The 27,702-nt window shown below is 42.3% G+C and overlaps 1 protein-coding gene across 1 annotated transcript in view; it reads right to left on the bottom strand.

Moving 5' to 3' along the window:
* Positions 1 to 1,241: 1,241 nt before the first annotated feature.
* Positions 1,242 to 27,702, bottom strand: part of ep300a (EP300 lysine acetyltransferase a) — a 34,634-nt gene continuing 8,173 nt past the window's right edge. Inside the window, exons 5-31 of the mRNA XM_084741475.1 lie at positions 26,298 to 26,417; positions 24,970 to 25,209; positions 24,570 to 24,675; positions 24,289 to 24,414; positions 21,946 to 22,063; positions 21,540 to 21,681; positions 20,567 to 20,641; positions 19,418 to 19,503; positions 18,739 to 18,891; positions 17,688 to 18,185; positions 16,939 to 17,347; positions 16,633 to 16,751; positions 16,228 to 16,291; positions 15,175 to 15,350; positions 13,618 to 13,706; positions 11,942 to 12,052; positions 10,885 to 10,941; positions 10,695 to 10,772; positions 10,492 to 10,559; positions 9,552 to 9,702; positions 8,961 to 9,107; positions 8,736 to 8,849; positions 8,209 to 8,374; positions 7,825 to 7,992; positions 7,208 to 7,369; positions 5,901 to 6,182; positions 1,242 to 5,023 (exon numbers count right to left, since the gene is read on the bottom strand). Of these exons, the coding sequence (XP_084597601.1) occupies positions 1,820 to 5,023; positions 5,901 to 6,182; positions 7,208 to 7,369; positions 7,825 to 7,992; positions 8,209 to 8,374; positions 8,736 to 8,849; positions 8,961 to 9,107; positions 9,552 to 9,702; positions 10,492 to 10,559; positions 10,695 to 10,772; positions 10,885 to 10,941; positions 11,942 to 12,052; positions 13,618 to 13,706; positions 15,175 to 15,350; positions 16,228 to 16,291; positions 16,633 to 16,751; positions 16,939 to 17,347; positions 17,688 to 18,185; positions 18,739 to 18,891; positions 19,418 to 19,503; positions 20,567 to 20,641; positions 21,540 to 21,681; positions 21,946 to 22,063; positions 24,289 to 24,414; positions 24,570 to 24,675; positions 24,970 to 25,209; positions 26,298 to 26,417 (7,229 nt within the window). The 3' untranslated portion in view covers positions 1,242 to 1,819. The remainder of the gene's footprint in view (positions 5,024 to 5,900; positions 6,183 to 7,207; positions 7,370 to 7,824; positions 7,993 to 8,208; positions 8,375 to 8,735; positions 8,850 to 8,960; positions 9,108 to 9,551; positions 9,703 to 10,491; positions 10,560 to 10,694; positions 10,773 to 10,884; positions 10,942 to 11,941; positions 12,053 to 13,617; positions 13,707 to 15,174; positions 15,351 to 16,227; positions 16,292 to 16,632; positions 16,752 to 16,938; positions 17,348 to 17,687; positions 18,186 to 18,738; positions 18,892 to 19,417; positions 19,504 to 20,566; positions 20,642 to 21,539; positions 21,682 to 21,945; positions 22,064 to 24,288; positions 24,415 to 24,569; positions 24,676 to 24,969; positions 25,210 to 26,297; positions 26,418 to 27,702) is intronic.

Genomic DNA, 27,702 nt, shown 5'->3' with positions numbered 1-27,702 from the left:
TTTTTCCTTGTTTTTTCTTATAAAATAAGTCTCAAGATATATTGCCACCTGGTTCTGATGCGTCCCCTCCCCATACCCAGCAAGCCCAACCTTTTGAGAAAAATAGTGAGCATGTGAATATTGTGTCTTCAGTCCTCTCCGTAAAAAGCTAAATGACCAAATTTAAACTCTTTCAGATCACACCTCTAATCAACCTCTGCATCGGCTCTACTTCGCACGGGTTTCCCGTCTACGTTTTGAGATTGTTCAGGTGTGTGACTTGTTGCGATAAGCCCCTCCCTCCCTAAAACCTTGTCAAAAATACACAGAAAAAGGCGCATTGGTGCTTGTGACCTACTACACCCCATACTGTACCTTTTAGAAAAAAATCTCAATACTGTACAGTAGCTCAGGAGTACTTTTGTAGTTTTGTTTTGTTTGTTTTTTTTTTGTTTTTTTTTTTGTTTTTTTTTTACAGATACAGCAAATATCCAATCAAACAAGAGGGGAAACAAGCAGCAGAAAATAACTTCTCTGCTCATAAGGTTTTAAAGTATGTACAGGTTTTTTTTTTTTTTTACATCTTTCACTTTCATTACAAAAACAGTATCTAAGTCCACCATTTCTTACTTTGTACGGTACTAACATTGAATTAAATCTTGTGGCTGAGAGGCAGTCATGAGGAACAAAGGGGAAGGGGAGAAAAGACGGCTGAAAGGGAAACCATTGGGTGGGGGTGGGGGTGGGGGGGGTGAGGATACAGGCAGGATTTTCTTAAACCTCTGCAGCCCAAAAAACAGACAACTTTCTCCATGTCACAGTTCATAAACAAGGCCGTAATATATACACGCACAACCTTTTTAACATCAGGGGCACGACACGCCTCTGACAGCCAGACGATCGGACATCAACAGTTCATCCCTCCATTTTTAGCAGGGTTCAGGGGCGGTAAGGGGGGTAAGGGAGGTGTGCACATTCATAGGAGAACTGAAGATGGAGGGTGGAGAAGTGAGCCGTGGGTGCAAGAATTTGTTCTGCGGATCTGGCCATCCTTTGCAGAAAAATATGACCAGCGTCACCCACTCCCCAAAAACACTGTTGAGGTTTAATTCCAACCCATAAACCCTGTCCAAAAAAAAAAAAAAAAAAACTGGCAAAGTCAAACTGCATTTAACACCCCCTCCCCGCCCGTCAAATAAAATGAACTCTATATGAGTGAATTGTTGCAGTCGCTGTGAAAACTGTCCAGAAGAAGACTCCTGTAACAGAAGATATGTTGATGCTTGTTTAACCATCCATTGAGGGTGGGGGTGAAAATAATAAATTCAGAAATAAAATATACTTAACTCTGCAAAATAGATACAATTTTGACTGGGTATTTGAGGAGTAAAACAAAACAATAAAAAAACGTACATCGTGTCAACTCATTTTAATTTTTAGCCACATTTAAAATCTTAAAAATATTCATAAAAAGGCAAAATTCTCAGTCCCCAAAAATATTGTGTCATAGGCTTAAGGAAGAAATATCTTCAACCTGAAACACTGCCCTTCCACCTTTTTGTACACAATTGGCAAAAATATATAGATATATATTAACAGCAATAACTTACCATTGTTTTAATTTATTCATTTATTGACTTCTAAGATTTATGTTGCATCTCCCATAGGAAGGAAGCTTCAGTTCTTATTTATACATCACAAAAATATTTAAATAAAAAATAAAAACTTCTAAAACCCCAAACAAAGCCGGAGTCCCGCCTCACGCTCCTTTCATGGCAGTTTGTCATTCGGGGCGAAACTGATCAGAGCATCAACACAGAGAGACAGTACAGAGTCGAGGCTACATCAGGTCTAAACTGTTGTGGTTCATGTTCGGTCCCAGCTCCTGGTTGGTGTTGCTGCCGTTATTATTCCCGCCCAACATGTCTGACTGCCCCCCCTGCCCACCGTGCATCCCTGTCATCCCGCTCAGCTGGGACATGATGGAGTTCTGGTCTGAGCTGAACTGAGCGGGGTCTACAGAACCGCCAGGTGGCGGCTGCTGCTGCTGAGATAACGCTGCCTGCTGGGGTTGTGGAGGCTGGGGAGGTGCCATACTGGGGTGGTGTTGACTTAGGTGGCCCGGGTGGGGTGAGCCGGTCTGGGTCTGCGGGGAGATGCGATGAGGCGAGGGCTGGGGCTGAGGCTGGGAGGAGGGCTGCATGCGTGGGGACGGGCTGGAGTGCGGCGGCTGTGACTGCGGCCTCGGCGAGGGCTGAGGAGACCTGACCTGACTGCTGAGTGACCCTGCGGGGCCGAGTGCTCCCTGTCCTTGGAGGTGGGGGTGGGGGGACTGTGCCATCTGCTGTTGGGGGCTCATGGGACTGCTGTGCTGGGCTGGAGAGCCCCCGCCCAGGTGTTGCTGTTGGAGCAGCCTCTGGTGGAGAATACCTTGGGGCGTCGACAGCAGTGGTGGCCCGCCGCCGCCTCCGCCACCTTGCTGTTGTTGTGCCTGCCCTGGTCCGCCTTGTCCAGGCTGGAGTGGAGGTCCTCCCGGTCCTCCGGTGCCTCCACCAGGTCCTCCATCCTGTCCCTGATGCTGCTGTTGCTGCATCTGCATCTGGATCCTCTGCTGCAGTACTACAGCCACCTGCGATATGGAGTTGGGGTACCCCTGCTGCTGGCCCAGCTGGCCTGGCCCACCCTGCGCTCCTCCTTGTTGCTGCTGGAGACCACCGACTCCTCCACCCCCAGGCTGGGGTTGTGAAGAGGGTGGCATCCCTGGTTGTCCCTGGCCAGGCTGCATGAAGCCCTGCTGACCCGGCTGCTGCTGCTGGAGGCCTTGCGTCTGCTGGAACTGCCCGTGGTTCCCCATCTGTTGTTGTTGTTGCTGCTGTTGTTGTTGTTGTTGTTGTTGTTGTTGCTGCTGCTGCTGCTGCTGCGTCTGGAGGTGTCGTCTCATCAGCAACTCTCTGAACTGTGGAGTCATGCTGTTCATGTTGCCTTGTTGCCCTTGTTGCATTGCTCCCTGTTGTTGCTGCTGCTGCTGTAATGCAGCCATCTGCTGTTGCTGCAGATTCCCCGGCAGCATCGGGCGCTGTTGTTGCTGCTGTTGTAGCTGCTGAAGCTGAGCCATGGTGGGCATGTTCCCTCCACCTGCTCCACCCTGAGCCATGTTCATCCCTGGCTGTCCCGGCTGGTTCACATTAACTTGTTGTTGTCCATCCATGTTGGCAAGCTGGTTAGCCCCGGGCCCTCCAACGCCAGGTAGCCCTCCAGCAGCGCCTTGGAACCTCACACCTCCAGGGCCCCCTTGTGGAGGCCCTCCACCTCCAGGGCCTCCCTGACCACCCTGATACCTGGCTGCTCTCTGCCTGATGAAAGCAGCCATGAGGGTGGGGTTGGAGCGCAGGATGTTGAGGACTTGCTGCTGTTGGAGTGGGGAGCTCGGGGAGCGCAGTGTTCTCAGGAGGTCCTGTAGTGCTGCCTGGGGGAGGTTTCCTGACGCAGCTGCACCCGCTATTGAAGCGGGGACCCCCGCCGCCCCGCCTCCTACACCCATCACCTGCATCAGGCCACGGTTTCCTGCCTGCGCTTGTTGCTGATTCATTGGCTGCTGCTGTTGCTGGGCGACGGTCGGCTGCTGCTGTGGTGCCATGTGACCCATCATGGCCGGCCTCTGTTGGGGGTTCATGGCAGGTCCCCCGGCCCCCCACTGCTGGTTTGCTGGCTGAAGCTGACCTCCACCTCCCTGCTGCACCTGCTGGAGCTGCTGCTGCACTTGTGGAGGCAGCTGCGACTGAGGGCCGCCCTGCTGCATCCCCGCCAGCATCCCCTGCTGCTGCGGATCTAACATAGTCCTGCCAACCACGCCCTGAGCCTGGGGGGGCATGCCCTGGGCCCCGATGTGGGGCATGCCCATCCCAGCCTGGGTGTTCTGGTGATGAGGGTGTGGCGGGATCATGCTCCCCGGACCCAGGCCACGTATCTGGGCCTGGGCCTGGGCCTGAGCCATCTGTCTCTGAGTCTCTGCCAGCCGCTGGATTTTGAGGGCCGTCTCCACGGCACCCTGAGGGGGTCCCTGCTGCTGGCCCTGTCCCGGCATGGACCCCTGGCCCTGGTTGGGCTGTTGCTGCTGGGGTGGGGTGGCGGGGCCCAGGCCAGGTTTACCCAGGGACTGGTGCAGAGGAGAGGCTCCGGGTGGTCGGGGGTTGTACGGAGGCAGACCACCTGGGTGGGGCTGCTGCTGGAGCTGCTGGACGTTGGGCTGCTGCTGGAGCTGAGGCACCATCTGCTGCTGAGGAGAGTTCATCATGCCCCCTCCACCTGCACCACCCACTGGCTGAAACTGATGGAGATGGTGCTGAGGGGGCATGGCACCGCCTTGCTGCTGAACCTGCTGTTGCTGGACTGGAGTTCCCATTCCTCCCATTCCTCCGATCCCAACTCCCTGCTGCTGAGGGAGTGCAGGCATGTTCCCCTGGGTGGGTGTCTGTGGAGTTGGAGGCTGAGTGCCCACAGATGTAGGCGTACCAGGACCAGTGGCTCCGTTGTTGGCTCCTGGAGAAGGCAGGCCGTTGCCCCCAGGGGCTCCTCCAGGAGGGGGCTGGCCCACTCTCTGCATGCTGGCCATCCTCCTCCGGAGCATCTGGGCCTGCTGAAGGCGGTGCTGCAGCTGCTGCTGACGGAGCTTGTGCTTGATGTTGAGGCAGAACGGCACCGGGCACTTGTTCTCCTGACAGTGCTTAGCGTGGTAACAACACAGTGCAATGAGCTGCTTGCAGATGGGACAGCCACCGTTGGTTTTTCTCTTGCAGCTCTTTGTGTGCTGAACAACACGTTTCATCTTCTGGCAGGACGGCAGAGAGCAGTTGGCGTTTCGACACTGGCAGGCGTGGACGAGGGACTGGATGCAGCGCTGGATGCTGAGGCGACGAGAGTCTCCAGGGCTCTGAGTGGTGGTGGCAGCCTGGTTGCTGCTCTCATCATCCAAACCAAGGCCTAACTTCTCCATCTTGTGCTCGTGGCCCTTAGTGTTGTAACATGTGATGCAGAGGTCGTAGTCCTGTAAGGGAGAATATGAACGACAGTTAAAATGTGTAGAAGTGATGTGTGGAAGATTTTACATCAACATAATCATTCTACATGTGTGGAATAAAATGTGAGTGGGAGTGAGTCCCTGCATGATAATGGAGTAAACCATTAGCTGCCATCTGTGTCCACTGTGCATTCACATGAGCACATTTTGTAGTAGGATCTAAATTTTTTTTTTGACATGTACTGGATCCATTTTTTTTCCAGTTAGGTACTACTCAGGCAGTAGTAGCAGTATTACCAAGTATTACTAAAACTGCATGAGGCTGAAGTTCACTTTAGTGGTGAAAAGTTCTGTTTCAGTTTTCTGAAAACATTGTTTAGTTTGTGTAATTTAACTTGCATAATGGCATGCTTCAACCATTGTGGGGCAGTTTAGGATTGTGGTTTGTGACATTCAAATGTGAACCAAAAGACGGCCCTCATTTGCATCATTTCCATTCCATTTTATGTTCAAAAATGCAAATGTTACTTTTTGTTACTGTTTGTAATGTGTTCATTCAGAACACAGCTGTCAACATAGGCCAATATAAACCACTGTTATTTCTGGGCAGTTTTTCTTGGCTTACCTCAATATCAGGCTCTGATACTGATGTTGGATCCAGTTACTTCCATCCCTAATATTTTTGCACTGTTATCTGTATACTATGTATTGTGAGAGTTCACTGGGCTAAAAAACTTGAATAGGGTGTGTACCATATCTGTAGATTTATTTTTATGAAAATTAGCCTAAAGTTCTCAGAGGACACACCACGCCTCTGTCAGTCTTGTGATTATTCTCCCCCATTTTTCAGGGGCACGAAATTACCAGCAATCAGTCATACCAAAACAACCGTTCCCCAACTCACCTCACAGACAGTGCAGTGGAAGCGAGTCTCCACATGGTGCTTGCACTCGTTACAAGTGTAGACGAAGCGGTCCTGGCTTTGGTTATGCAACTCCACCAACATGCACATGGAACTCCACTTGGACCTCCTCAGCGAGCTGAACTCCAGGTGTTTGTCTCGGGCCAACGTCAGGAAAGCATCACGACCATCCATGAGGTCGCACGCCATCAGGGGATCTGGGTCTACGATGGGGGGCAAGGCATTTGCCATTGGGCCTGCGATCAGCCTGATCACAAAGAACACCTAGGACAGGAAAAAGAGGAGGGAACAGATGAGGAGCAGGTGAGATGTGCTAATTCAGCGTCGTGCCAGCACTGATGTCACAAGCCACAATAAAATCCAGAATATAGTAAATGATCTTCCAGTCTACTCATTCCACTCATTTAGTAAAGCCAAGTTTCCCACACAGGAACTTTCCCCAGGTACTAGAAACCTTTGGAGGAACTCAGTATGTTTCTAACCTAGGGACCAGGGTCTAAATTAAGTTCCAGAGACATTATCTAAAAGTAGAGGGTGGGGCTTTCAGGTGGGGCTTTATTTCGGCCACCATTTAAAAAAAAAAAAAAAAAACTCTGCATATTTCCACGTTATTATGGACTTCCAGAATTATGTTTGCTGTTACACACAATATTACATAAAATAATTATTCCATTATCATTTACAGCACTTTATGATTAATTGCACATTTACATTTGTAGCATTTAAGTTGCTTCTTCATGTCTCTTATCTAAGAGCTAGTTAGTTCCTACCTGCCATTGTTTAGGAAGGACGGGTAAGAGTGGTGCCATGTGCAACAGTAGTGTTTACCCTGCTGTGAACCATACAGAGTGAAGTTGGGTGTACTGTAATATCAGGCCATTTTGGTGAAGATTAACAGGAGAAAAAAAGATGAGAATACAAAGAGAAGTTATAGACCGCTTATTATCTACAGCCAGAAGGACTGGAAAACACTAACAACCAAGAAAGAGGGTTACAGATTAGTGGCAGCTGTGTTTTTTTGTCTTTGGATCAATTAGCTGAGGCATTCAAGACATAGACATGGTGGTCGTAAGTGGATGACATTGAGGTATTAGTATCAGTGCATCCCTAATTAAGACGACGATGGAAACAGACAACAATGGACTGAAGGGACCTTATACCTTTGAAAGGTAGCTCCTGGTACAAAACTTCTAGGTACTTAGGGTGGAAATGCGGAAGTTGCTTGAGAGTGATGCGATCCAGGCATGAAAGACACTATAAGTGATGTTATCAATCATTTTTCTTCATACCTCTTTGTGTTTTTCCATAGTGGCGTAGAGTTTCTGTGAAAGGTCATTGGAGACGTTGGGCATCCCTGGCTTCTTCTTATTGGCTCGGCTCAGGCTGCTCTTGTTCTTACTCGTCTTCTTGTTGTTCTTCTTCTTTGCGTTTTTACTGTCGCCTTTAGAGTCCTGCGCAAGAAAGGAAGGAGAATATCAGTGATCACCTTGCTAACAACCTCATGTGTTTGCACACACTGTTGAGAAACCTTTCTTCATAATGACAGTAGAGCTACAACAATTAGTTGATTAATCAGTTAGTTAATGGAAACACAATTAGTTGTCAACTATTTTGGTTATCAATTAATCCTGAGGACTTGCTGCTTTTCTTTGTCATTTACGATAATAAATTAAGAGTCTTGAGGTTTTGGACTGTTGGTTGGACAAAAGAAGTAATTTTAGGATGTCACTTTGGGCTCTAGGAAACTGTGATGAGAATTTTATAGGCTTAACGATTAATCATGAAAATGCTCAGCAGAGACTAATCGATTATGAAAATAATCCTTGTTTGCAGCCCTGAATGCCACACAGCAAAAAATATATAGAGAGACTCTTCAGAATGTATTGATAGATCATAGCATTCTTACATCAATACTCTCATTGGAAGTGCTGTTCTCCTCCCTTTTCCTCTCCTCTTCCTCCTGCTCCAGCTCTTTGATGCTCTCTTCCAGCACATTGGGCCAAAAGTCACCCTCAAAGTAAGGCAGCTCCTTGGCACTGGTCAAACGATCCTCTGTCGCCTGCTTGAAGATGTCCTTTTGGAGTAAATTGAAAATAAAATTAGTGCTTTGCATGGATAGTAACTGTCATTACTACCACCATATGTACAGTGACACACACACTGTGGTGAAAAGCCAAGGAGTTAGACAAGTATGCTTGTAAAAGAAACAGCCCCTGCCCCAAACCCTGAATCTAAACAATCACCATTCCTCCTACACATATAAGAATACATCTGAACACTGCTTCTGTACCTTGTAATCGTGCACTATCCTCTCTGCCACAGCTTTGTCTAACATCTTCTTGTACCACTCCTGGAGGCGTTTAGGCTTTGGGATCTTCTGATCTGCAGGGTGACAGTGGAAGATGTAGTCGTCCCCTTCACTGGGTGGGCAGGCCCAGATGTGGCCAGTGGTGTAGCTGAGGAGGACACGTGGCACAAATTCATTTACAGGCTCTCAAAAGTCAGGATAAAAATTGCATAGGCATTCACAGGGTTTCTGCAGGCAAGTTATATATTTAAGACTTTTTAAGACCATTATAAATGCAATTTAAAACCTATTTCACATCCATACTGGCAAACATACATTCAACTAACAGAAGAACAGGCAAAAAAGCTAGTAAAATTATGATGATGTGATGTTTGTTGGGGTCTGTACAAAAGAAAACATTTCCTTTCATCTGGGGAACAAGATTTTTAGGCCAGGTCGTCTACGCCGCACTACAGTACTTCTTCTCAGTACTTGGTTCTGCGATTTGGATATCGCACTTGCACACTCACCCCAGTTTCTTGACGTACTCCAAGTAGCCAATGAGAACTTCGTGGTAGACTGCTGTTCTTAGACAGCGAGGTCGAAAGAAGTGTACACTGTCCAGGTAGGAGATGTATACTCGTCTGAGCGGATGACAGGGGAAATGTTAACATATCGCAATAGCTGAAAAAAATCATTCAATGTACAAGAAAGCACTTGGTAGAGTAAGTTTTTCTATATGTTCACGTCCGTACCTCTGGTTGGGTTGAGGGCAGTCGGATCCATACTCTTGAACATGCATACCAAAGAAACAGACTTCTGCTCCGTCAATGTCCTCAAATGCAAAAAGGGCTTTTGTCCTGTACGGGAAAGACTCTGACATCTCCCCACTGTCCACAAACCTGTCAACAAAAACGTAAGTATGGACTTACTGACTGTAAAATAGAACAACAGAAAATATATCTGCATAAATAGAATATTATCCAATTACTCTGTACTTTTTACATCAATAAATTCTTAGCTGGATTTAAGAGCTATTTAAAAACCTGTGTTCTCACTTGCTTGCAGAAGTTTTTACACAAGTCAAAGAGAAAAGGCTTTATTTGACTCTGAATATTAACACATTTCTCCTATTTACATACAATTCTATAAAAAAAAATATAGAGGCTAAGTTTCGTGAGATGATATTAGATATGACTCGCTGTGAGATTCCATTTAACTGCAATTTGCCAAGTCTGTATATCTATTGATCACAAGAATGCAAATTATACAGGTATCTCCAACTCTAGATGCGAAGAGAAAGATTTGTTTATGTTGAAGTCTAACAGTGTGTCTTGTTCTTGTACCTGGACTTCATGCCCGGTTTAACCTCCACCACTTTGTCAGAGACGTGGACGACACGGATGGTGACTTCTCCAGACTCCGGGTGGCTCTGACGCTTCAGGAAGTCATTCACCCTCGTCTCCAGGTAACAGCCCAACTTTGTCTGTGGCAACCCTGCGTGGGCAAGAGAAGAGCGAGGTAACGCATTTGAGTCAAGTGTGTCATTAAGCACCCACCAAAATCTGAGAGAAAGTAAACATCATCCTAACAGTGTTATTGTAGCCAAATATCACATTTTCACTGATAAAATAACCTAAATTTTTGGTGTTTTTTTCTTAATACAAGTGATCCTATGTACATAATATGTAATGTTACTGGCTCTGTGAGCGGATCTGTCAGTTCTCTTTGATTCACAGCTCTGCCTCCAAGCCTAATTTTCAGCACTTCAGCTCCATATGGCTGTATAACAAACCAGGTGTGGATTCAGAGGGAGCAGCAAGTTACTGCAGGCACAGTTTGTTATGTTTGTGTTGAGGTAATGAGAGACCTGATTTAGGATTATTGTGAATCCAAAAATACATGTAGGGATACTTATAACCTACTGCACAAAGTCATACAAAGAAAGTAATGAAATTAACACATCAGAGGAATCTACACTGAACCATAACTATATTTTGTACTGATTTTATATAATTCTTTGGTTAAGAAGTGATGCATATGGAATTACAGTCTTGAGTTGGTAAACGGTGTCAACATGAGATTAAAGTGTGACAGGAATCTTGCATGAATAGGCCAAATGGGGTTGAACAGACGCAGAGCTGCAACAACTAGTCAGATAGTCAACTGAAAGAAAATTAGTTCCCAACTATTTTGATAATCGATTGTTTCAGTCATTTCAGTCAAGCAAAAATGTCAAACACGTGGATAAAATTGGACAGAACCACAAGAAGCATTGGGACTTACTTTTGGCAGAGTACTTGTTCTCCTTCCTTGTCTTATTTGCCTTCTTTAAGCAGCCGTCACATACAAAACTGTGGGGAAAAAAAAGTAGCACAGTTTAAAAAATAGCAAGGGTTAAATTGCTTTACAAAAAAAAACAAAAAACGATATTTAGAGAATGAGGGGCTCAAACTTGAGAACAACTGGATACAAAAATTGCTACTCACCCTGACGGCCAGATTGTTTCATTGTGTAAGACACAAATCTGATGCATCCTGCGCCCACAGTCCATACATTCAACAAGCCTAAAAAGAGGGACGGAGATGAAGACATAAATTACACACCTGGGTCCTGGAAACAAATTTGGTTTCATCTTCTTTCCCAGTAAGAAGATTTGACATTGAGTGAGCAACTTACAGTTCAGGGTCCAGTGTGTCATTCTTCTTCTTCTCAAACTGATCCTTGTTAATCGATCTGAAATTAATAAAAATGGAGGTAAAATAACATGTAGGGCAATAAGAGGAAATGATCAAAATACAGCTAATAAGAACCAAACGGTTGATTATAAAATACATATTTTGTCCCTGTTAAAGATTCATATTACAATATATCGAATATCACAATATATATATTTTAAAAAAAAGTTGATGCTGTGCAGATATCTACAGCAAATCTACTTTTACATGGTTAATTATTTTATTATTGCTACAGACTGTTACGTTGTTTTTGCTTTGCAGTTTGATTTGTTTTTGTTTGACTGTTTTTAAGCGCTGGCCCCATGACCACCAAAATTGGGGACTTGATGGCCATGGGGCCAATGCTTAAAAATACTGTAGTACATACATACACATTAGTACATTTTTGGATGCCCAAATGCAAATTTAGGTAAAATCAATAAAGAAAAGACAGCTGAACAAAACTTAACACAGCCTTCCTTAACTGTCCACTTTCCTCATGAATTGCGATGTGGTGTCTGATTGCTCATCATTGCTTCTGATGACAAATAAGGGTAGACTTCGCCTGACTTAAATAGTCCCAACATATTGACAGCTTGCCATCAATGAGTACTGTTTGCTGTTTTTGTAGAATGCTGATCTAAAAGGAGTGTGGATGTGACGCAAAACATTGTATTGCAGTATGGGGATACAACTTGGGAACATGGAATATTTGGTGGCCAGATTAATTTTTTTTGGCCACGTGCTGAGTTAATGTTGAACACTGTTTTTAATATTGTAATAAATATCATGTCATGAGGTTTTCTTGTGGTATTATTGTATCTTGTTTTTTTTTTTCTTAAGTTTTAAGAGTTTGTAGAAAATGTAAAAAAGCACACAGCTAACAGTATCAGGAGTCTGTGGCTAGAAGGACTAGCTTGCCAGTTAGTGAAAATTAATGCCAGGATGATCACTTTTCAAGCAGATAAAATTATTTTTAACTGGAGTTCTATTGGTAAATTAAATGGACTAATACTTACGTCTGTGGCTGGGTGGGGTCATCGCCCAGGGAAACCGTCTCACCCTGGATCTCGTTGAAACACTTCTCGCAGAAGTGGTACCTGTCAGCGAGAAGCCCAAATTTTGGTGAACTACACCGTTCCCCACAGCACAGTCAATCACAGACAGCGCACGGGAGGGCAGTCACCAATTGGTACAGGACATGGGCAAGGTGGAGCAAGCAGGTAGGGAGGAGCGCAGGACAGCGGGACGTCATCGCAACAGCCAGTCATGATTTTTAAGGGTGAGGGTGAAGGGATGGGTTTGGAGGTGCATGGTAGGTCAAGGCAAAAGCAAGCCAATGTTGATATCACAGCCATTGGAAGGGAAGACAAGACAAGGCAACGGACCGGGAACAAGACGAGACGAACATCCAAGACAACACACAGCAGAGAGCCGAGGCAAAGCACAGATTAGCAATTTGGACATGAGAGGATGAGCAACAACAAGCACCGTCACAGCTGGCAGAGCAGGAGCAGAATCAACAGGAGGGAAGCTAAACGTGAGGAGAGGACTGGAGCAGGATGTTGCAGCACAGGACATAATACAGACACTGAACAAATGTGAACAAGAAAGCACGGACAACTGTTCAGTTGTTCATTCATTCAAGCAGCTCATTTTAAAGTCGGCCCTTTCACATTGCAGTAAAGCTGGACTTGATGGAGTTCTTTCAAGAACTCTATCAAGTCCAGTTGCCCCTGCTACAAATTAATAGTGCACTAATAAGACACATTAAGCTGTAATTTGTATCAAATTAGAGAAAAACTAGAAATAATGTGCTCTTATTCAAAAGTATTAGACCCTTTATTAGATTTTCTTGGAGTGTAATTAGAGACACATTACAACAGAACTGAACTGTAAACTCAAGCATATTGTTTCCCACAGATGGACATTATTAGCTTTTATTAGAGGATAATTAGAGGCTCATTACAACAGAATTGTGCTGTAAACTTAAGTGTATACTTTTCCACTGTCACCCATAGACAAAATATTTTTCTACCTCTATGATTTTGGCCTTGAGAGATCTGGATCAGATATTGTTTTAAATGAGGAAGAGGCAGATATTTGATTTCACTTCAGTTTAGTGTACAGTTCTGTTGGAATGTGTCCCTAATTATCATCTGATAAAGTCTAATAAGTGTGTAGTAAAGAACACAGTTCTAGTTTGTGTCTAATCTGATTCAACGTACGTTCGCACTTTATTTTATTTAAATAAAGAGCAACCGATAATTTTATGCAAATGCACAAATAGCACCAGAGAAACAGCCTTTCCTGAAAACACTAAATATTTTTTTCAAACATTATGTGCTGATGTGCTATTTATAGATTTATTTCATGACACCAAGAACAACTTAAAGAATGTGAGAAGAGAGGACCGACTGTTAAAATGCCAGTGCATAAGGCACCACATGAAGGTATAAAAACGGGGAACATGAAGTGGGGTGGGGAGTGTTTAAAGAAACAATTTATCAGATGAAGACTTCGCGACAGAAAATTAGGAAGATACTCATGTTTTTATCAATACATAATTCAAAGAAAACTTTTTAATGCGCTGTCTGTATAAATCTTATTCAGTTAATCTCTTCCTTTTCAAAACCCATCCATCTAGTCTTCCTCCCACCCATTATCAGATGGGTGTTTCCCTCCCCCCCCGTACCTGTTCTGGTAGCTGAAGTAAGCAGCGTCTCGGGGAATAGTGCACAGCTGCTTTCCATAGCAACACAGTGTCTGAGGAGAGAACTCCAGCTGATGGGGAGAAAAACAAAAAAGAACAAATTAATCTCTTGTCCAACAACAAAGGTAACTTTACTAACAACCACCTCATCTAATCGAGGGTCAGCACACACAAAAAAGCTCTCTTTGGGCTTCTGCTGATTATTTTCTCCATTTATTAATCTGAGGATGATTTTCATGATTAATCGATTAATCATTTACTCTATAAAATGTAAAAAGAAAATGTGCTCATCACAATTTCCCAGATCCCAAAGTGACATCTCTAAATTGCTTCCTGTGTCCAGCAAACAGTCCAAAACCCGAAGACTCCTTATTTACTATCATAAAAGTCAAAGAAAAGAGGCAAATCCTCACACTGAAGAAGCTGGAACCAGCAGATGTTTGTCATTTTTGCTTGAAAAAGGACTGAAGTGATTTATCAATTATCAAAATAGCTGGACATTAATTTTCAACTTTGATTGACTAACTGATTAACAGACCAATTGTTGCAGCTCTAATGTCACATTCTGTAAATTCCTGTCCAACTAAGTGATTACAAACAAAAGTTAAGAGTTGTGCAATCAAATACACTGACTGGGACACAAACACTGCAAAATATGAGATATTGGAGAACACTGATCAACATTTTTCACACATTTTCTGACACTTTTTGGACCAAACAACTAATCAAGAATCAAGAAAATAATTAACAGATTAATCGATAATGAAAATCATTGTTAGCTGCAGCCCTCATGAGGATAGTGGAAGTCCTACTGTGCGAGACAAACTTACATCCACATTATAGCTTTAAAAACTCCACAAGTGGAGTCAAGTAAAGTAAATTTGTGTTTGGCTTAATTTTGTAAAAAGTAATTACAGCTGACATTAAGCGCCACGTTTCCTCTCATTGTCAGACCCTTCAACCAGCCTCTCATAATAAGGGCCAATCAGTTTTGTTATTTGTCTGCAAAACCAAAAATAGCAGAGTCTAATGAGAGCTGAAATGTGATATGGAGGTGGCATGTCCAAGGCCAGATTTAGCTATGAACCCACTTCACTGCTTCCATTTTCAGATGTGAATGATGGGAGTTAATTTCTGCATCTGAAACACACTCAAAACATTCATACACACCTTATCAAGACATACTCCTGGTAAATACAAAATTCTCAACGTACATGACCTACACTCTATTTCTCATGAGAGGGCTCTGTTCACCTGATGGTAAGTTTACAGGCTGACCAGTACTGAAGATAAGTTAGTTTGATGTCTTTGAAAAAAATGTCTGAAACTAGGAAAACAAAAACTTTTTTGGTGTTATGGTTCAGTCTGTAAGTCTAAAAAATCTATATTAAATACCAAAGTAACATTAAAATTCAACAAAAGTCATCGTCGTTATACCACTGAGCAAGAGTTCAAAACTGTTCCCCTGATTGCAATAGCACCGCCCCTCAACAATATACATTCACAGTTCCACCTGTGTAGTCATTATCTAGCACCCACCTTCCTCCCACAACAGTAACCGAGGCTCTGCATGACTGGATCAATCTCTTGTTCAAAAACCTCAGCCAGCTTGGAGCAGTACTTGTAGACTCTGGATGTTTTGCGGTTGTACAGCCAGGCGTTGTTGAACATCAGCCAGATGTCATCCACATACTGCCAGGGGTCCTGGTACTGACCTACAACCAAAACACAAAGCACAGGACAAAGGAATGAGAAAACTTCCAATGTTACTGTACATTAGGTTTCCAAGGAATAACCAAGCCTTTTACTCGACTGAAATAAAAATAAAAATTAGACTAGAGGAAAACTGACTCAAGTAATATTCCAGAAAATACATATTTAGTTTTAATCTGTCAATTTGGTCAAAATTTGTTAACACAACCATCATGAGGAGGCACTGGTGCATTAAGGCTTGTTTAATGTCCACATGACTCAATTTGTCCCCCCCATTTGTCAACTGCCTTCACAAAGTGTTGTCTGTATTGTAATACATAATCTGAACTTCTTAAATTTTGCACCTTACAATTACACCTCATATTATGGCAAAAACAAACAAAACAAACAAACAAAAACAAAAACTAATACTGAAACTAATAAAAACTAAACAAAAACTAAACAAACATTTTTGACAGTAAAGACTTAAGTGAAATAAACAAACCTGTTCTGGAAACTTAACTGAATTAAAAACGAAATAATAATAAAAGGTAATACAGAATGCAAATTAGGGCTGAACAATTAATCAAAATTACAATCTGGCTAAGTGCATTATCCAAATCGCAGCAGCTTTAGTAAAAGGTAAAAGGACAAGTGACAAGCATTATAATGAAGTACTCTGGTGCTGCAGTGATGTCCTCACCTACAAATCATCTTCTCAAGATGTATGACCCCTATAAATGTCTCATCATCAGGATTTTAATAGTTAGTTTTTTCAGTGAAAATGAAAATTGTGACCCAAGAATGATCATTCCCACCAGTCATGAGTCATATCACAACCGCAATATCTTACAATACTGTGCAGCCCAAATACAAAACTATAATAACTCTGTTACAGACCTGTGTCCAGCTTTCGTTTGATAGTAGATAGGTCCATGGGATTCTTCACAATCTCAAAATAGTCCTGCAAAACACAATGAGTATGTATGAAAGCGAAGCAGTTATAACTTTTGTCCTCATTTTTGTGAGTGAATTACATGAACAAGTAAAGCAAGACGTGTGCAAACTGCATTCTGGTAAATATACCACAAGTAAGAGAATTCACGAGACACTTGATTTCCACCCATGTTTTCACAAAGAGAGGGAACTACACCACAGACAGCACAGGCTGTGGCAAGCGAGGACATGAATTAAGCAAGTGAAGATACGAATACAAGGAGAGATATGGACAACACCGACACAGACAGTGCAGTTTCGAACAAAGCACAGGAACAAATACATGTCACCCTCAGCAGGGATACATACAGGTATGCACAGCAGTTGTGGGTCTACAGGCATTCTGAAAGGCAGGGACTCTGGATCTTGTCTGTAGAGGGATTCGAGTGTGGGCATCAGGGCCTGACGAAGCTCCTCGGGTTTGAAGACTGGAAAGAAATGAATAGAGAGGAGAATGAGATGAAAGAGTAATCGAAAAACATCTATTTTACACTGTGAGAAAAAAAATTGGACCAAATACAATATAAAAGGAAATGTCTAACAACTGCATATAGAAGAAGTTCAGAAGAAGAAGATCAGAAGTTGAAGTTTTCTAGTGAAAAAAGTCCTCCTTACTCTTCTTCTTCACTGGTGCCTGTGGTGTAGCTGCCTCTGACGTCTCCTCTTCCTCCTTCACCTCCTTCTTTATCTCTGGTTTCCTGTCTTCCGTCTTGATGCCCGACGTCGGTGTTGTTGCCGACGTCTCCATGGGAACCCCTTTACCTCCCTCTCCAGAACTCTCTTCCTTTTTCAGCTCAGATTTCACAGGCTTTTCCTCCGTTTTGAGGTTACTGAGCTTCCCTCCTTTGGAGCAGCTGCCGGTATCGCTCTCCTCCTCCTCATCCTGCTGCTTGACCTCCATCTTGGGGTCGAGGTTGGCGGCTGATGTGTCCGACTGTGGCTGCTGGGAGGAGGTGTCCAGGCTGCTGACAGAGGCTGGAGTCAGGGCCTGACTGTCCGCTGGAAATGAACCCTTTTGGGACAGCTAGAGAGGGATACAGAAACAAACTCAGGTGCATGGAAACAGCGAATTTGACACTGAAGAGACTGAAGTTTTGAGGCAACAATAAAATGTTTGGTCTAGTAATGAAGACTGAGCAATACATAAGGAGGTGAGATTAAAATAAACCTCAAGGAGGCTAAAATACTGTTTTTTGCTGACCCTGTCCACAGCAGTACACTGCTGAGCTTCCATGCTTCTCTCTGCATCTAAAACTAGGGATGTGCCAACCACCATCCAACCCCATATCAAAAAATCAGAACTATCCCTTTATTAAATGCATCCCTAATGTTAAAAAGTACTTAAGAGGCTAAATCACACTGACCGGAGTGCGTGGCAGCTGAGAACCGTGCGGCGTTGAGCTGGAAGCCAGTCCAGGATGAGATGGAGTGGTTGAACCAGCTGGACCCATGTGCTGCTGCTGCTGGAGGGACTTGTTGGACCCTGGCCCCTGGCCGTGCTGGTTCTGCTGGGGGGCTGAAGGTGGAGCCAGCTGTGGTGCATTAGGGGTGTGTGGCTGTGGGGTCTGGGACCCGGCTAGTCTAGGGGGTGTTTGGTGGGGAGTAGGAGATCGGCTGTGAGCAGGAGAGGGCGAGCTGCTGCGCATGGTTGGCAAATGGGGGATGGAATTGGGTTGTTGCTGGTTTGCGTTAGTAGGAGTCATTGAGGAAGCGGGGGCTCCAACAGCTGAGTTGGGACCTCCACCACCCACACTTGGAGGACCCAAGGACCCCACTGCAGAGACGCTATTGGGACCACCGGCTGAACCTGGCTGTGCAAGAGGGCTGGCAACTGGAAGAGAGGGAGGAGTGCCCATCTGCGCCTGAGGATGGACAAGGATGAGGGTGAAGAGAGGAGTGACAGACAGAAAGAGGGTCAATATATGTAACAAACACACACACACACACACACACACACACACACACACACACACACACACACACACACACACACACACACACACACTTTTTTAAAATTTACTCCGTCAGTGCCCTGATGTCATTTTGGACAATTAAGTTTATTGTTTAACTGTAAAATATCCTGCCTCCATTACATATCTTTGTCACACAAACATTTGATGAGCACATTCAAGGGTTAATTTCAACACTAAACAATACTTTGATATCAGAATTTTTTAATGTAGTTCAAGAAGAACATTGAGCATGTATCATGATCACTCTTTGGGCAGCCAATAAATTCATGATTTGCACTTAAAAAAATTGGGATGCTACATCTTTACATCAAAAATGTCCAAAGAGGAGTACTTGTTTGCCAGTCAGAGTCAACCTCTGTTCTTGGTTACTTGCATATAATTTGCCACACATCAGCCATTAAGATATTTCTGACTAACAGGAAAAAACTTGAGGCCAGCTTACCTGTGCCATGCCTGTCTGCGCTCCAGGTTGGGCCATCCCAGGCTGAGCTGTTCCGACTCCTGGTCCTGAACCAGGAAACTGTCCCTGGGACAGATACTGGTTCTGAAGCTGGTTGACATTGGGCTGCCCCATCCTAGGTCCGACCATTCCCATCTAGACGGATACAAAGGAGAGGGTCTTAAAATGTTCATGCAATCTTTTCTGCCTAGCCTTCTGATTGGTTACAGGGTTCATCCTAAGGTTTCCATTTCAAAATTTCATCAAAATTGCATATTTTTGCAGACTCTGGCACACCTCCCTTCCAGATTGTACACATGTAGTGAACAAAAGCATTCGATAGTGAAACATTAGCGTGACACTGAGGCAGCACATCCTACATCTTCCTTATGACAAAGGCCTGTTATTTTGAAGACACTACTTGCGCTGGCTGCCTGCTCCAAACACCATGAAGAACACTCCTTGTATGACCCTTGGGTTAAAGTAGCATTTTTGTAAGCTAGTTTGTAAAAATTCATTTTTGTGTCTATATATACATTCTTGTCATGAAAAAAAAAGGATTTCCAGAACTACACTCTGGTGGCCACTTTATAAAAAGACACTGTACAATTTAGTGAATTCTTAATTGTGTTTATGGATAGGAAAACAAAGCGTTGTGTTACATTGTGAGTTCAGTACTGACCTGGTTGCCAGATGCCCCCATGGGGAGAGGAGGTGTAGACCTCTGGCCCATCGACTGCATCCCCATCTGATTAAACTGATTCATACCTGAGAAAACACAGCGACTGTTAGCAGACAACACCTGACATTTAATGTGGATACCACACCACGTTGTGTTTTGTTTCTAAGCAGTTCCCTTATATGAATAGTAGTGAGATTTCTATGTTATTTATCTTAAAGTCTAAGTGTCAACATCAGGGGAAAAGTCTTAAGAGCCTCCAGTCTTAACACTAGTAAAACATTGCTGTGATCTCAATCTCTTTGACTGGGTTGTACTTACAAAGATTAATTTAAAATAAGATTAGTTTGGCTAGACTGGGCTGAAAATAAGTAAATCCAGATTTAAAATTAAACAGAGCTCTGTTGCAAAATTAAAAACTAATCTCAGTTTAATAAATCTAAGTTAAGTTATGTAAACAGAAATTGAATAGCGTTTAATCAATATGGAAATGCTTACCCAAATAAAAATCATAAAATAAAAAACTTGAAAGCTGTCGGGACCTAGGTAGTAGGCATAAAACAGGTGAAAACCCATTAACTTGTCACTGCTTTATATTACTTAACAAAAGCTAGCTAGTTAAAGAGTTATGAAAATGTGACATTTTTGTTTGCTAACTAGATTAATAGGTAGTTAGCCTAGTTAATCTATTCATGGTATTCTTTGTTCTGCAAAGCTTGAGCCGTATTCCTCCCCCTCTAACTACACTCTAGGACTTTGATTTGTTGTTCAATGCTTTTAAAAAAGGAAGGCATTTCAAAAGTTAAACCTCTTTACATACAAGTTTAGAGTTAAAAGTTGAAGGTTACAGAATCACATGTTAAACTGGAGTTTAAACTTTTGGTGTAACAGCAATAATTTTAATCTAGGTTTAGAGTAAAAAATAAACCAAGGTTTTAGAAGCTCTCTTTATTTCAAGCTAGTTAAAATTTCGGTGCAACTTAATTCAAAGTTATACAATGATTTAATTGGGTTTAAAAAATGACCCTTGTTACTGCAACCCAGCCTTTGTATTTGCTGCATCAGCCCAAATGTTAATGAAAATCAGTGTATCACATTTTTGCACTTTCCACAAACAGATGAATTAAAAAATAAAACGTCTTGGTTCTTTACCTGGACCTTGCATCCTGTTGACCATCTGATTCGGTCCAGCTGGTCGCACCATCGATGGTTCAGGGAGGGGACCATCTGTGAAAAGAGTCATACGATTAAGAACCTCAACTTGTCACCATGAACAGAGGGATATATGGACATGTCCTTTTAAGCCTGCGTGAATTCTGGACTGTTTCATCCTTTTTTTCTGTTAGGTCTCTCTCTCTCTCTCTTAGGTGAGATCAGGGTCATTTGGACAACAAATGACTGAACACAGACACCTGAAAATGCAACTCTGATCTGTGGGACACTTGAGTAGTACTATGTGCATACTCTGTATACTCTCTCTCTGAGTAAGAGGAAAATGACATAAGTTACTCTATTCTTAAAATCTAATATGACAAAATTAAATGAAAATTATGAAACTATGAAACTTTTCCAAACAATTAGGATGACAGGTTACCAAAGCTCTGCAATAATCAGGCCCAGACTCAACATTAAGACCGCCACACAAGTAAAATGCCATGTTGGGCTAGTAAATCTGGCAACTCACTTGCCCAGGTAGAAAAGAATCAAACTATTAAACTATTTGCTAATTGCTTAATCCTTTAAGTATTTTTTCATTCAAAAGTTCTCTCAAATATGGAGATTTTCAGTTTCTGTTTATTATCATATTAAACCAAATATCTTTGGGTTTTTGACTGATAAAACAAGACATTTAAAGTCATCACCTTCAGCAACTGTTACTGTTGTTCTTTGATAAATGCCAATATAGAAAACAATTTGTATAGAGGCAAATAAAAATTAACTTTGGCCAAATAGTTTTGCCAAATAGTTTTCTGAGCCACTTGCTCAATCTTAATGCATGTGGTAAGATATACAAAACAATGCTAACAGGTAACAATGTCACATTCCACTGGATTAAATTCACATTCATTCACATAAATGCCTTACAGCCCAGCGTTACATTAGCTCATGCTGCGTGTCCACTCACTTGGAGGCAGTCCAGTGGGGGGCTGTCCCATGCTGGCAGGCCCGAGGCCGAGACCCTGCTTCTGAAGCCGGGTCCTCCTCTTCTCCTCCAGCTCCTTCTGGATCTTGTAGATCTTCTCTGCTAGCAGGTGATAGTACTCAGCCTGTCAAAAGAAGGTAATAAGATGAGGAAAACGTGGCAAATGGGAAGGGTTTTTAACAGCTGCAGTAAACTCAAATTAATTCACCAGTCAGGCTCATATGCTCTGGGTTTTCACCCACAATGGCACGAGAATTGTGAAATTTGTGACTCTTGAGACCGATCTATGATGGATCGAGTGACTAGCTACAGCCACAAAATGACAGCAAAACTGTTTCCCTCCTTCTTTTCTGAGTAATGCAGTGAGCTAAAGGAGAGAGCGACTTACTCTGCTGTTGGCTGACTCATACATGTCTCCCTCAACTTTTCTGGCATAGGCCACCAGGTTCTCCATTCGACGGTCTTTGAGGGCAGCAGGATCTGGAGTTGGAAAGATGGCCTGAACACTGTGGGTGGAAGAACAAACAGGGGGGAGGCAAAAGGAGGACGAAGGGGGGAAGGAGGTGAAAATTATGTAATGTGTATGCTTTGATATGGCATCTAAACTCTAATCATAGTCCCCTTGAGAGTTTCTGTGGGGGAAGCTCTGAATTGCACAATGCAATGACTGCACAATTAATCACAAAAGAAAAAAGGGTTAAAAAACGCCTTATGCAATATACAAATCGCAGCTCTAGAACCAAATTGCAATTTTTGGATAAAGGAAAAATATATGGGAAAACAACATTATAATGAGGTACTGTAGTGCTATCACATCATCACGATTTGAACAGTTGTTTTTATGTTTTGCTTTTTAGTAAACATGAAAATTGTAACAGAAAACTGATCAATGAATCACATATTGCAATTGCAATTTTTTTGTCAAAATATCGCAATTTGACTTTTTACAAACTCGTGCCACCCTATTCTGAATATAGTGCAGTTATCATCAGGTTGCAGAGGAAGAATAAATCCCTTGTTCACATCTGACACCGTCTCTCCACCACCACTTATGAAGGATTGCAAATGTTACTAGTTATGTGGGAGAGACACACAACTGGGGCGTCAGTGAACCCGCTTAACTGAAGTTTCAAACCCAAGCAGTTACATAGAAGCTAATTTCAAGCAGAAATTCTCTTTTTCCCACTGAATATGCGCATTGTTGGAAAACTGACTTCTAATAACATAATACAGAAACTTAATTAAATTCTGGTTGGCATAAATGTTCAGAGAAGCTGGGGCAATTTGTCAACGTAATCAGCAATTGCAATTCAATAAATTGATTACGTAAATACCTTGATCTACATAATGGATTCAGCCAGAGAACAAGGTGCAGTTGACAAACCTCGCCTGCAATCATCTGAAGACTTTTTTTCAAACTGTGGAACATGTAACTTTGGTGGTATGTACGCTCCCTTGTGTGATACATTTTTAAAAATGTAATAAATATCTTTAAAAACATAACACTATGCAGCAAATATTACAAAAATTTAAATGGAAATACATAAAACAAACATATAATTTAAAATAAGTTTTTCCTAAGTCTTCCTGTATTTTTGTTTCAATATCAGCCTGCTATACTGTAATGATCATGCATGTAGCATGCTAATAAATCATCCATGATTACTGGTAGTTACAAGCTAAACTGTGATAGGAAGACAGTAAGCAGAGATAAAATGAAGAGAAAAAATTAATGCTTCATAAACACTGCAATAGAACCTCCAAATGAGAACTATTATGAAGAGAAGTGCAGATCAGGAGGAGAATATTTCGAGCAGCCGTGTTGAAAATGAAGTGAACGACAGTGAAGTGTCCACAGTAGCTTCTAGCACCAAACAGCACAAAACAGTAAGGTGCTACTTGGAAAGCTCGATATTTTCTGAGATGGTACACTGTGTAAAAAGTTTGAGAAACTAGAGAAATCTAGAGTGTGGGAGTATTAGAGACGGAGACACAATACTGTCCTTCTCTATAAACTCTGCAAATTGGAAATGTCATTTCACAGCAGTACAACTTGGAGTGAAAGCATTGGAGCGCTCTGTGAAGCAGCGGCAGCATCCTGTTTACTTTTTGTCAGCACCCAAGCACCATACATTAGGATTATCAGCAGGTGGAACGTGTTTCTATTCGTACAGTCACTTAAAATAGATTTTCTATGTTTTTTTCATCACACTCATGTTAAATGTAATTTCTGCACCACTGCCTGTTAATGTAACATGTAACACCGTGAATCATTTTACTGTTATTTTATATTTTTAGGTTTACTTTAACAGCCATGTATGAGTGGGAAAATTACTGATGCAAAAATACATTTCCCAGTGATAATCTTGACTGCATATTACTCCAGTGTGGAAAAACCATATCATGACCACTTTAAGTTTTAAGGCAAGTACTACAACAATCAGTAAAACTATTACTGTCCAGTTCAGGTAAGGGGTTGACACACTGAGCAAAGTCATGTGTTACAGTAATCCTTTTGAATTTAAGGTCCAGTATTTTTCTTAATAGGCATCTGACAAATAGGATCTATTATTTTGAATTAACTGATTGTCATATATTAATCAAGTAATTAAAAAATAGTCTTTAGAATAATTAATGAATTAGATTAATGAACTAACGAAAAAGTGCAGCCCTGTACACTGCTAACAAAAATGTAGTTTTATAATTTAATTTAAATTGAATTTATACTTACAGTTTGTGTACCAAGTGGTTTCGTAGGTCCTGTGTGATGTCCTCATGCCAGCTTTTCCTCATGCCTGTGGCAGAGGGAGGGCCTGCTGTGGGCATTGAGCCGACCCCACTGGCATCATTCATCAGACTAGAAGAGACAGGAGGGCATAATTTAAATGAGTAGCTTCTTAAAAAAAAACAAAAAACGATGTGTATGCCCTGGTCTTATGCAGAACTTAGTAAAAGTGTCACAATACGAAGCTATGTGATAGGTGCTTCTAATCAAGGTATCTTCTTTCTTACCCTTGGCTGTTCACATTGAGGTGCATCATGGTATCCTGCAGCAGGTTGGCTTGTTGACTCTGACTGGGAGCCCCCACGCCTCCATTGACTCCCATAGGATTTGCACCTACGCATGGAAAGGACGGGACATTTTAAGTTTGCATTCTATGTGATAACGCAGTCTTGGACGTACCTCATAATGTCTTCAAGCTGCATGGCATACATTGCTATGCTTTTTACCTGGGGCCCTTTAAAAGATGCTTTTGGTAAGTACATTTTAGAGGAATTTCTGACAATAAACAACTATTGAAAGGTCACCTGAAGCATGAAATTATTGTCTGCTAAGCTGTCAGTGCTGTCTGGAACAGGGGCATCTTTCTACTGGAAATACCTGAAACACTGAACATGCAACTTTACTCACCCATTGGGTTGAGAGGCCTCATGCCAGCCTGGCCTTGGAGGCCTTGGTTGGACATATTGGGCTGGCCAGTCTGAGCCTGGATCTGGTTGCCCTGGTAGGTGAGGCCCAGGGCTGCGTATGCTCGTTCTATGGAGCTGGGGTCAATCTGGCTCGTCGGGTTGAGGTTGGGAGCACTGGGTTGGCCACCGGGTACTGCCCCAAGGGAGCTCCCCAGACCTGCAGCAGCCCCACCAAGTAGAGCTGTGAGGACATAAGAAGAGAAGACACGGTTAATAATGGATCTGATCTGCTAAAAATAATAGTAAAAAAACTAAGCTTAAGAAAACACTGTCACCGAATATTTATGCAAAATGCAGCAAAAATCATTCAGTTCACTATAGATTGTTTAGTTCACCGATACTTGAAGAAGATGAGTAGGAGAACCCTGGTCTCTTTTGTGGTGCAAGGAATCAAACCCCCAAAAATATCTTTTTTTCCCCTTCCTATTAAGTGCTTTTAAGAGGTTTGTGGATGATATGTATTTTAACAACTGAGGCTTTTGAATGAGTGAGTTGTTTCATGTGACTACAGACAGACCTCAGGAATCGATACTAATATTTTTGAGCACTGGCTCCACGGGCCACCAAGCACCCAAATTTGGTGGCCAAAGAACATTTTTGGTGGCCCAAATGTAAACAACAAATGTTTATTTTCATTATCGATTAATTTGTTGACCATTCTCTCGATTAATCAATCCATTGTTTGGTCCATAAAATGTCAGAAAACGGTGAAAAATGTCAGTCGCTGTTTCCAAATGTCTTGATTGTCCACTACCCTCAGATATTCAGTTTATTGTCTTAAAGGACTGAAGAAACCAGAAAATGTTCCCTTTTTAGAAGCTGAATTCAGATAATTTGGACATTGCTTCTTAAAAAAATTACTTCAAGGGATGAGTCGATTATCAAAATAGTACACAACTACTGTAATAGTTGAGAGCTAATCCACTCCTCGTTGCAGCTCTAGACACTTATGTGTTCACTCTTCTCAGGAACTGTGTAGTATTTAACTACTATGTCACTTTATGGTCGCTTTATGTTATGAAACATCCTTGTCACCTCAGCATTGATTTATTAAAAAACTGCAGACATTTTGGTCACAAGTGTGTGAGAATAGCTCACTAGTACTGCCCAGGGTGCAGGTTCCAATCAAGTGATATATTTGAAAAGTCACAATGTTAAAAATAAGTAAAACTGACAATAATACAACAATATCACAATATAATAACATCATTAAGTACAGTGTGAGAAAAAGGAATGTAGAAGTATAGCGCTGTTTGGTCAGATACAGACACTCACACTGCGGGTTCCTCTTGTCCCCAGCGTTCTTCAGTGGCAGGCAGACAGGACAGTCATGTCGTGTGCAGTTCTTCCAATGGGAGATGATCTGCCTCGATGATGCACAGTGAGCAACTAAGGATGAAAACAGGCAGGAAGACAACACAGAGGTATATGAGGGAAGGAAAAGAGGCAGAAAACACGTCTGAAACAAAATGAGGTCAAAAAAGATGAAAGATCAATTTAGGGAGCCCTGCCTCAAACCTAAAGAGAGCTGCTGAATGAACAAGACAGAAAACTTTTAAGTTAACCCACTGTTGCTGTTATTCTATCTTTTTATTTTAACCCCAAGAAACAACAATCAACCAACAAGTATTCTCTGTGTAATCACACACTTCTAAAGCTTAAGCCTCCTGAGCTGCCTACCTAAAAGCTATACCATTTCATTAGGTGACAATATACCTTCATTAGGCAGAAGCCAGTGTAATTCATTTCTCTCAGTTCATAAACCAATCAAGTCAGTGTGAGTACTGAACCTGAGCATGCCCAAACATATGCTGCCCAACACATAGCTACTCTATAGAAAGTAAATTACAATATTACAGTGTTGTTTCAGAATAAACCACAAAGGTCATGCCCATTATAGTGAAGGATTACGTCAACCAATTCAATATGGTTTCCTTACATTTATATGATAATATTTGGACAATAAGTCAAGATTCTATTGCAATGTCAAAGCAGAACAATGCCAGTATTAGTTTCGACAGCAAGTTTTGATTTAGTTTAGTCTTTCAACTAAAAAGCTAATTACTTTAATCATCTGAACTGTTTTAGTTCTACTCTAGTTTCAGTTGACTAAATATCACAAGATTTAAGTTGACTAAATCTATAGTAGATTTAGTACCACAAAGTAATTACACTCAAGGTAACCACATGGCCACCAGCGGCCCTGACAAAGGCACTTGTTTTCCTCAACATAAAATGTGAAATTTACCCATGTCTGTTCTTGTCTTTCTCCCACATGTTGACTTTTCTGTACAGTATGAGAATTGCAGCAAGTAGGGCTGCATGCCAAAACAAAGCGCCAATATGGCACCATTTCTGATATGACCTGTTCCTACCAGACTGAATCAGAGTAAAGATTACGATGCCTCATTTTGGCCATATGCCAGAGCTGTCATCTGAAACAGTTTCTCTCTGGTGTGGACCCATCACCAAACCACTAGGCAACATTACGGCAGCACTCACTCTACATGGCTCTGGCAGCAGGTTGCCCTCTGTTAGCTAGTAGCTACAGAACACACAGTTAAAATGTTGAGCTAAATGTCTAAAGTGTGGCTGTATTTCACTTGGAAGGATTTAAACACGGAGCAGGACACCCAACAAATGTTTAAAAACAACTGTGTGTAAAGGCGGGGAA

This window comes from Lutjanus erythropterus, chromosome 17 (assembly GCF_056507025.1).
Source record: "Lutjanus erythropterus isolate fLutEry1 chromosome 17, fLutEry1.hap2, whole genome shotgun sequence".
Classification (NCBI taxonomy): domain Eukaryota; kingdom Metazoa; phylum Chordata; class Actinopteri; order Lutjaniformes; family Lutjanidae; genus Lutjanus; species Lutjanus erythropterus.
Note: the sequence above shows the minus strand (reverse complement) of the source record. Positions and strands in the feature narration are given on the sequence as shown.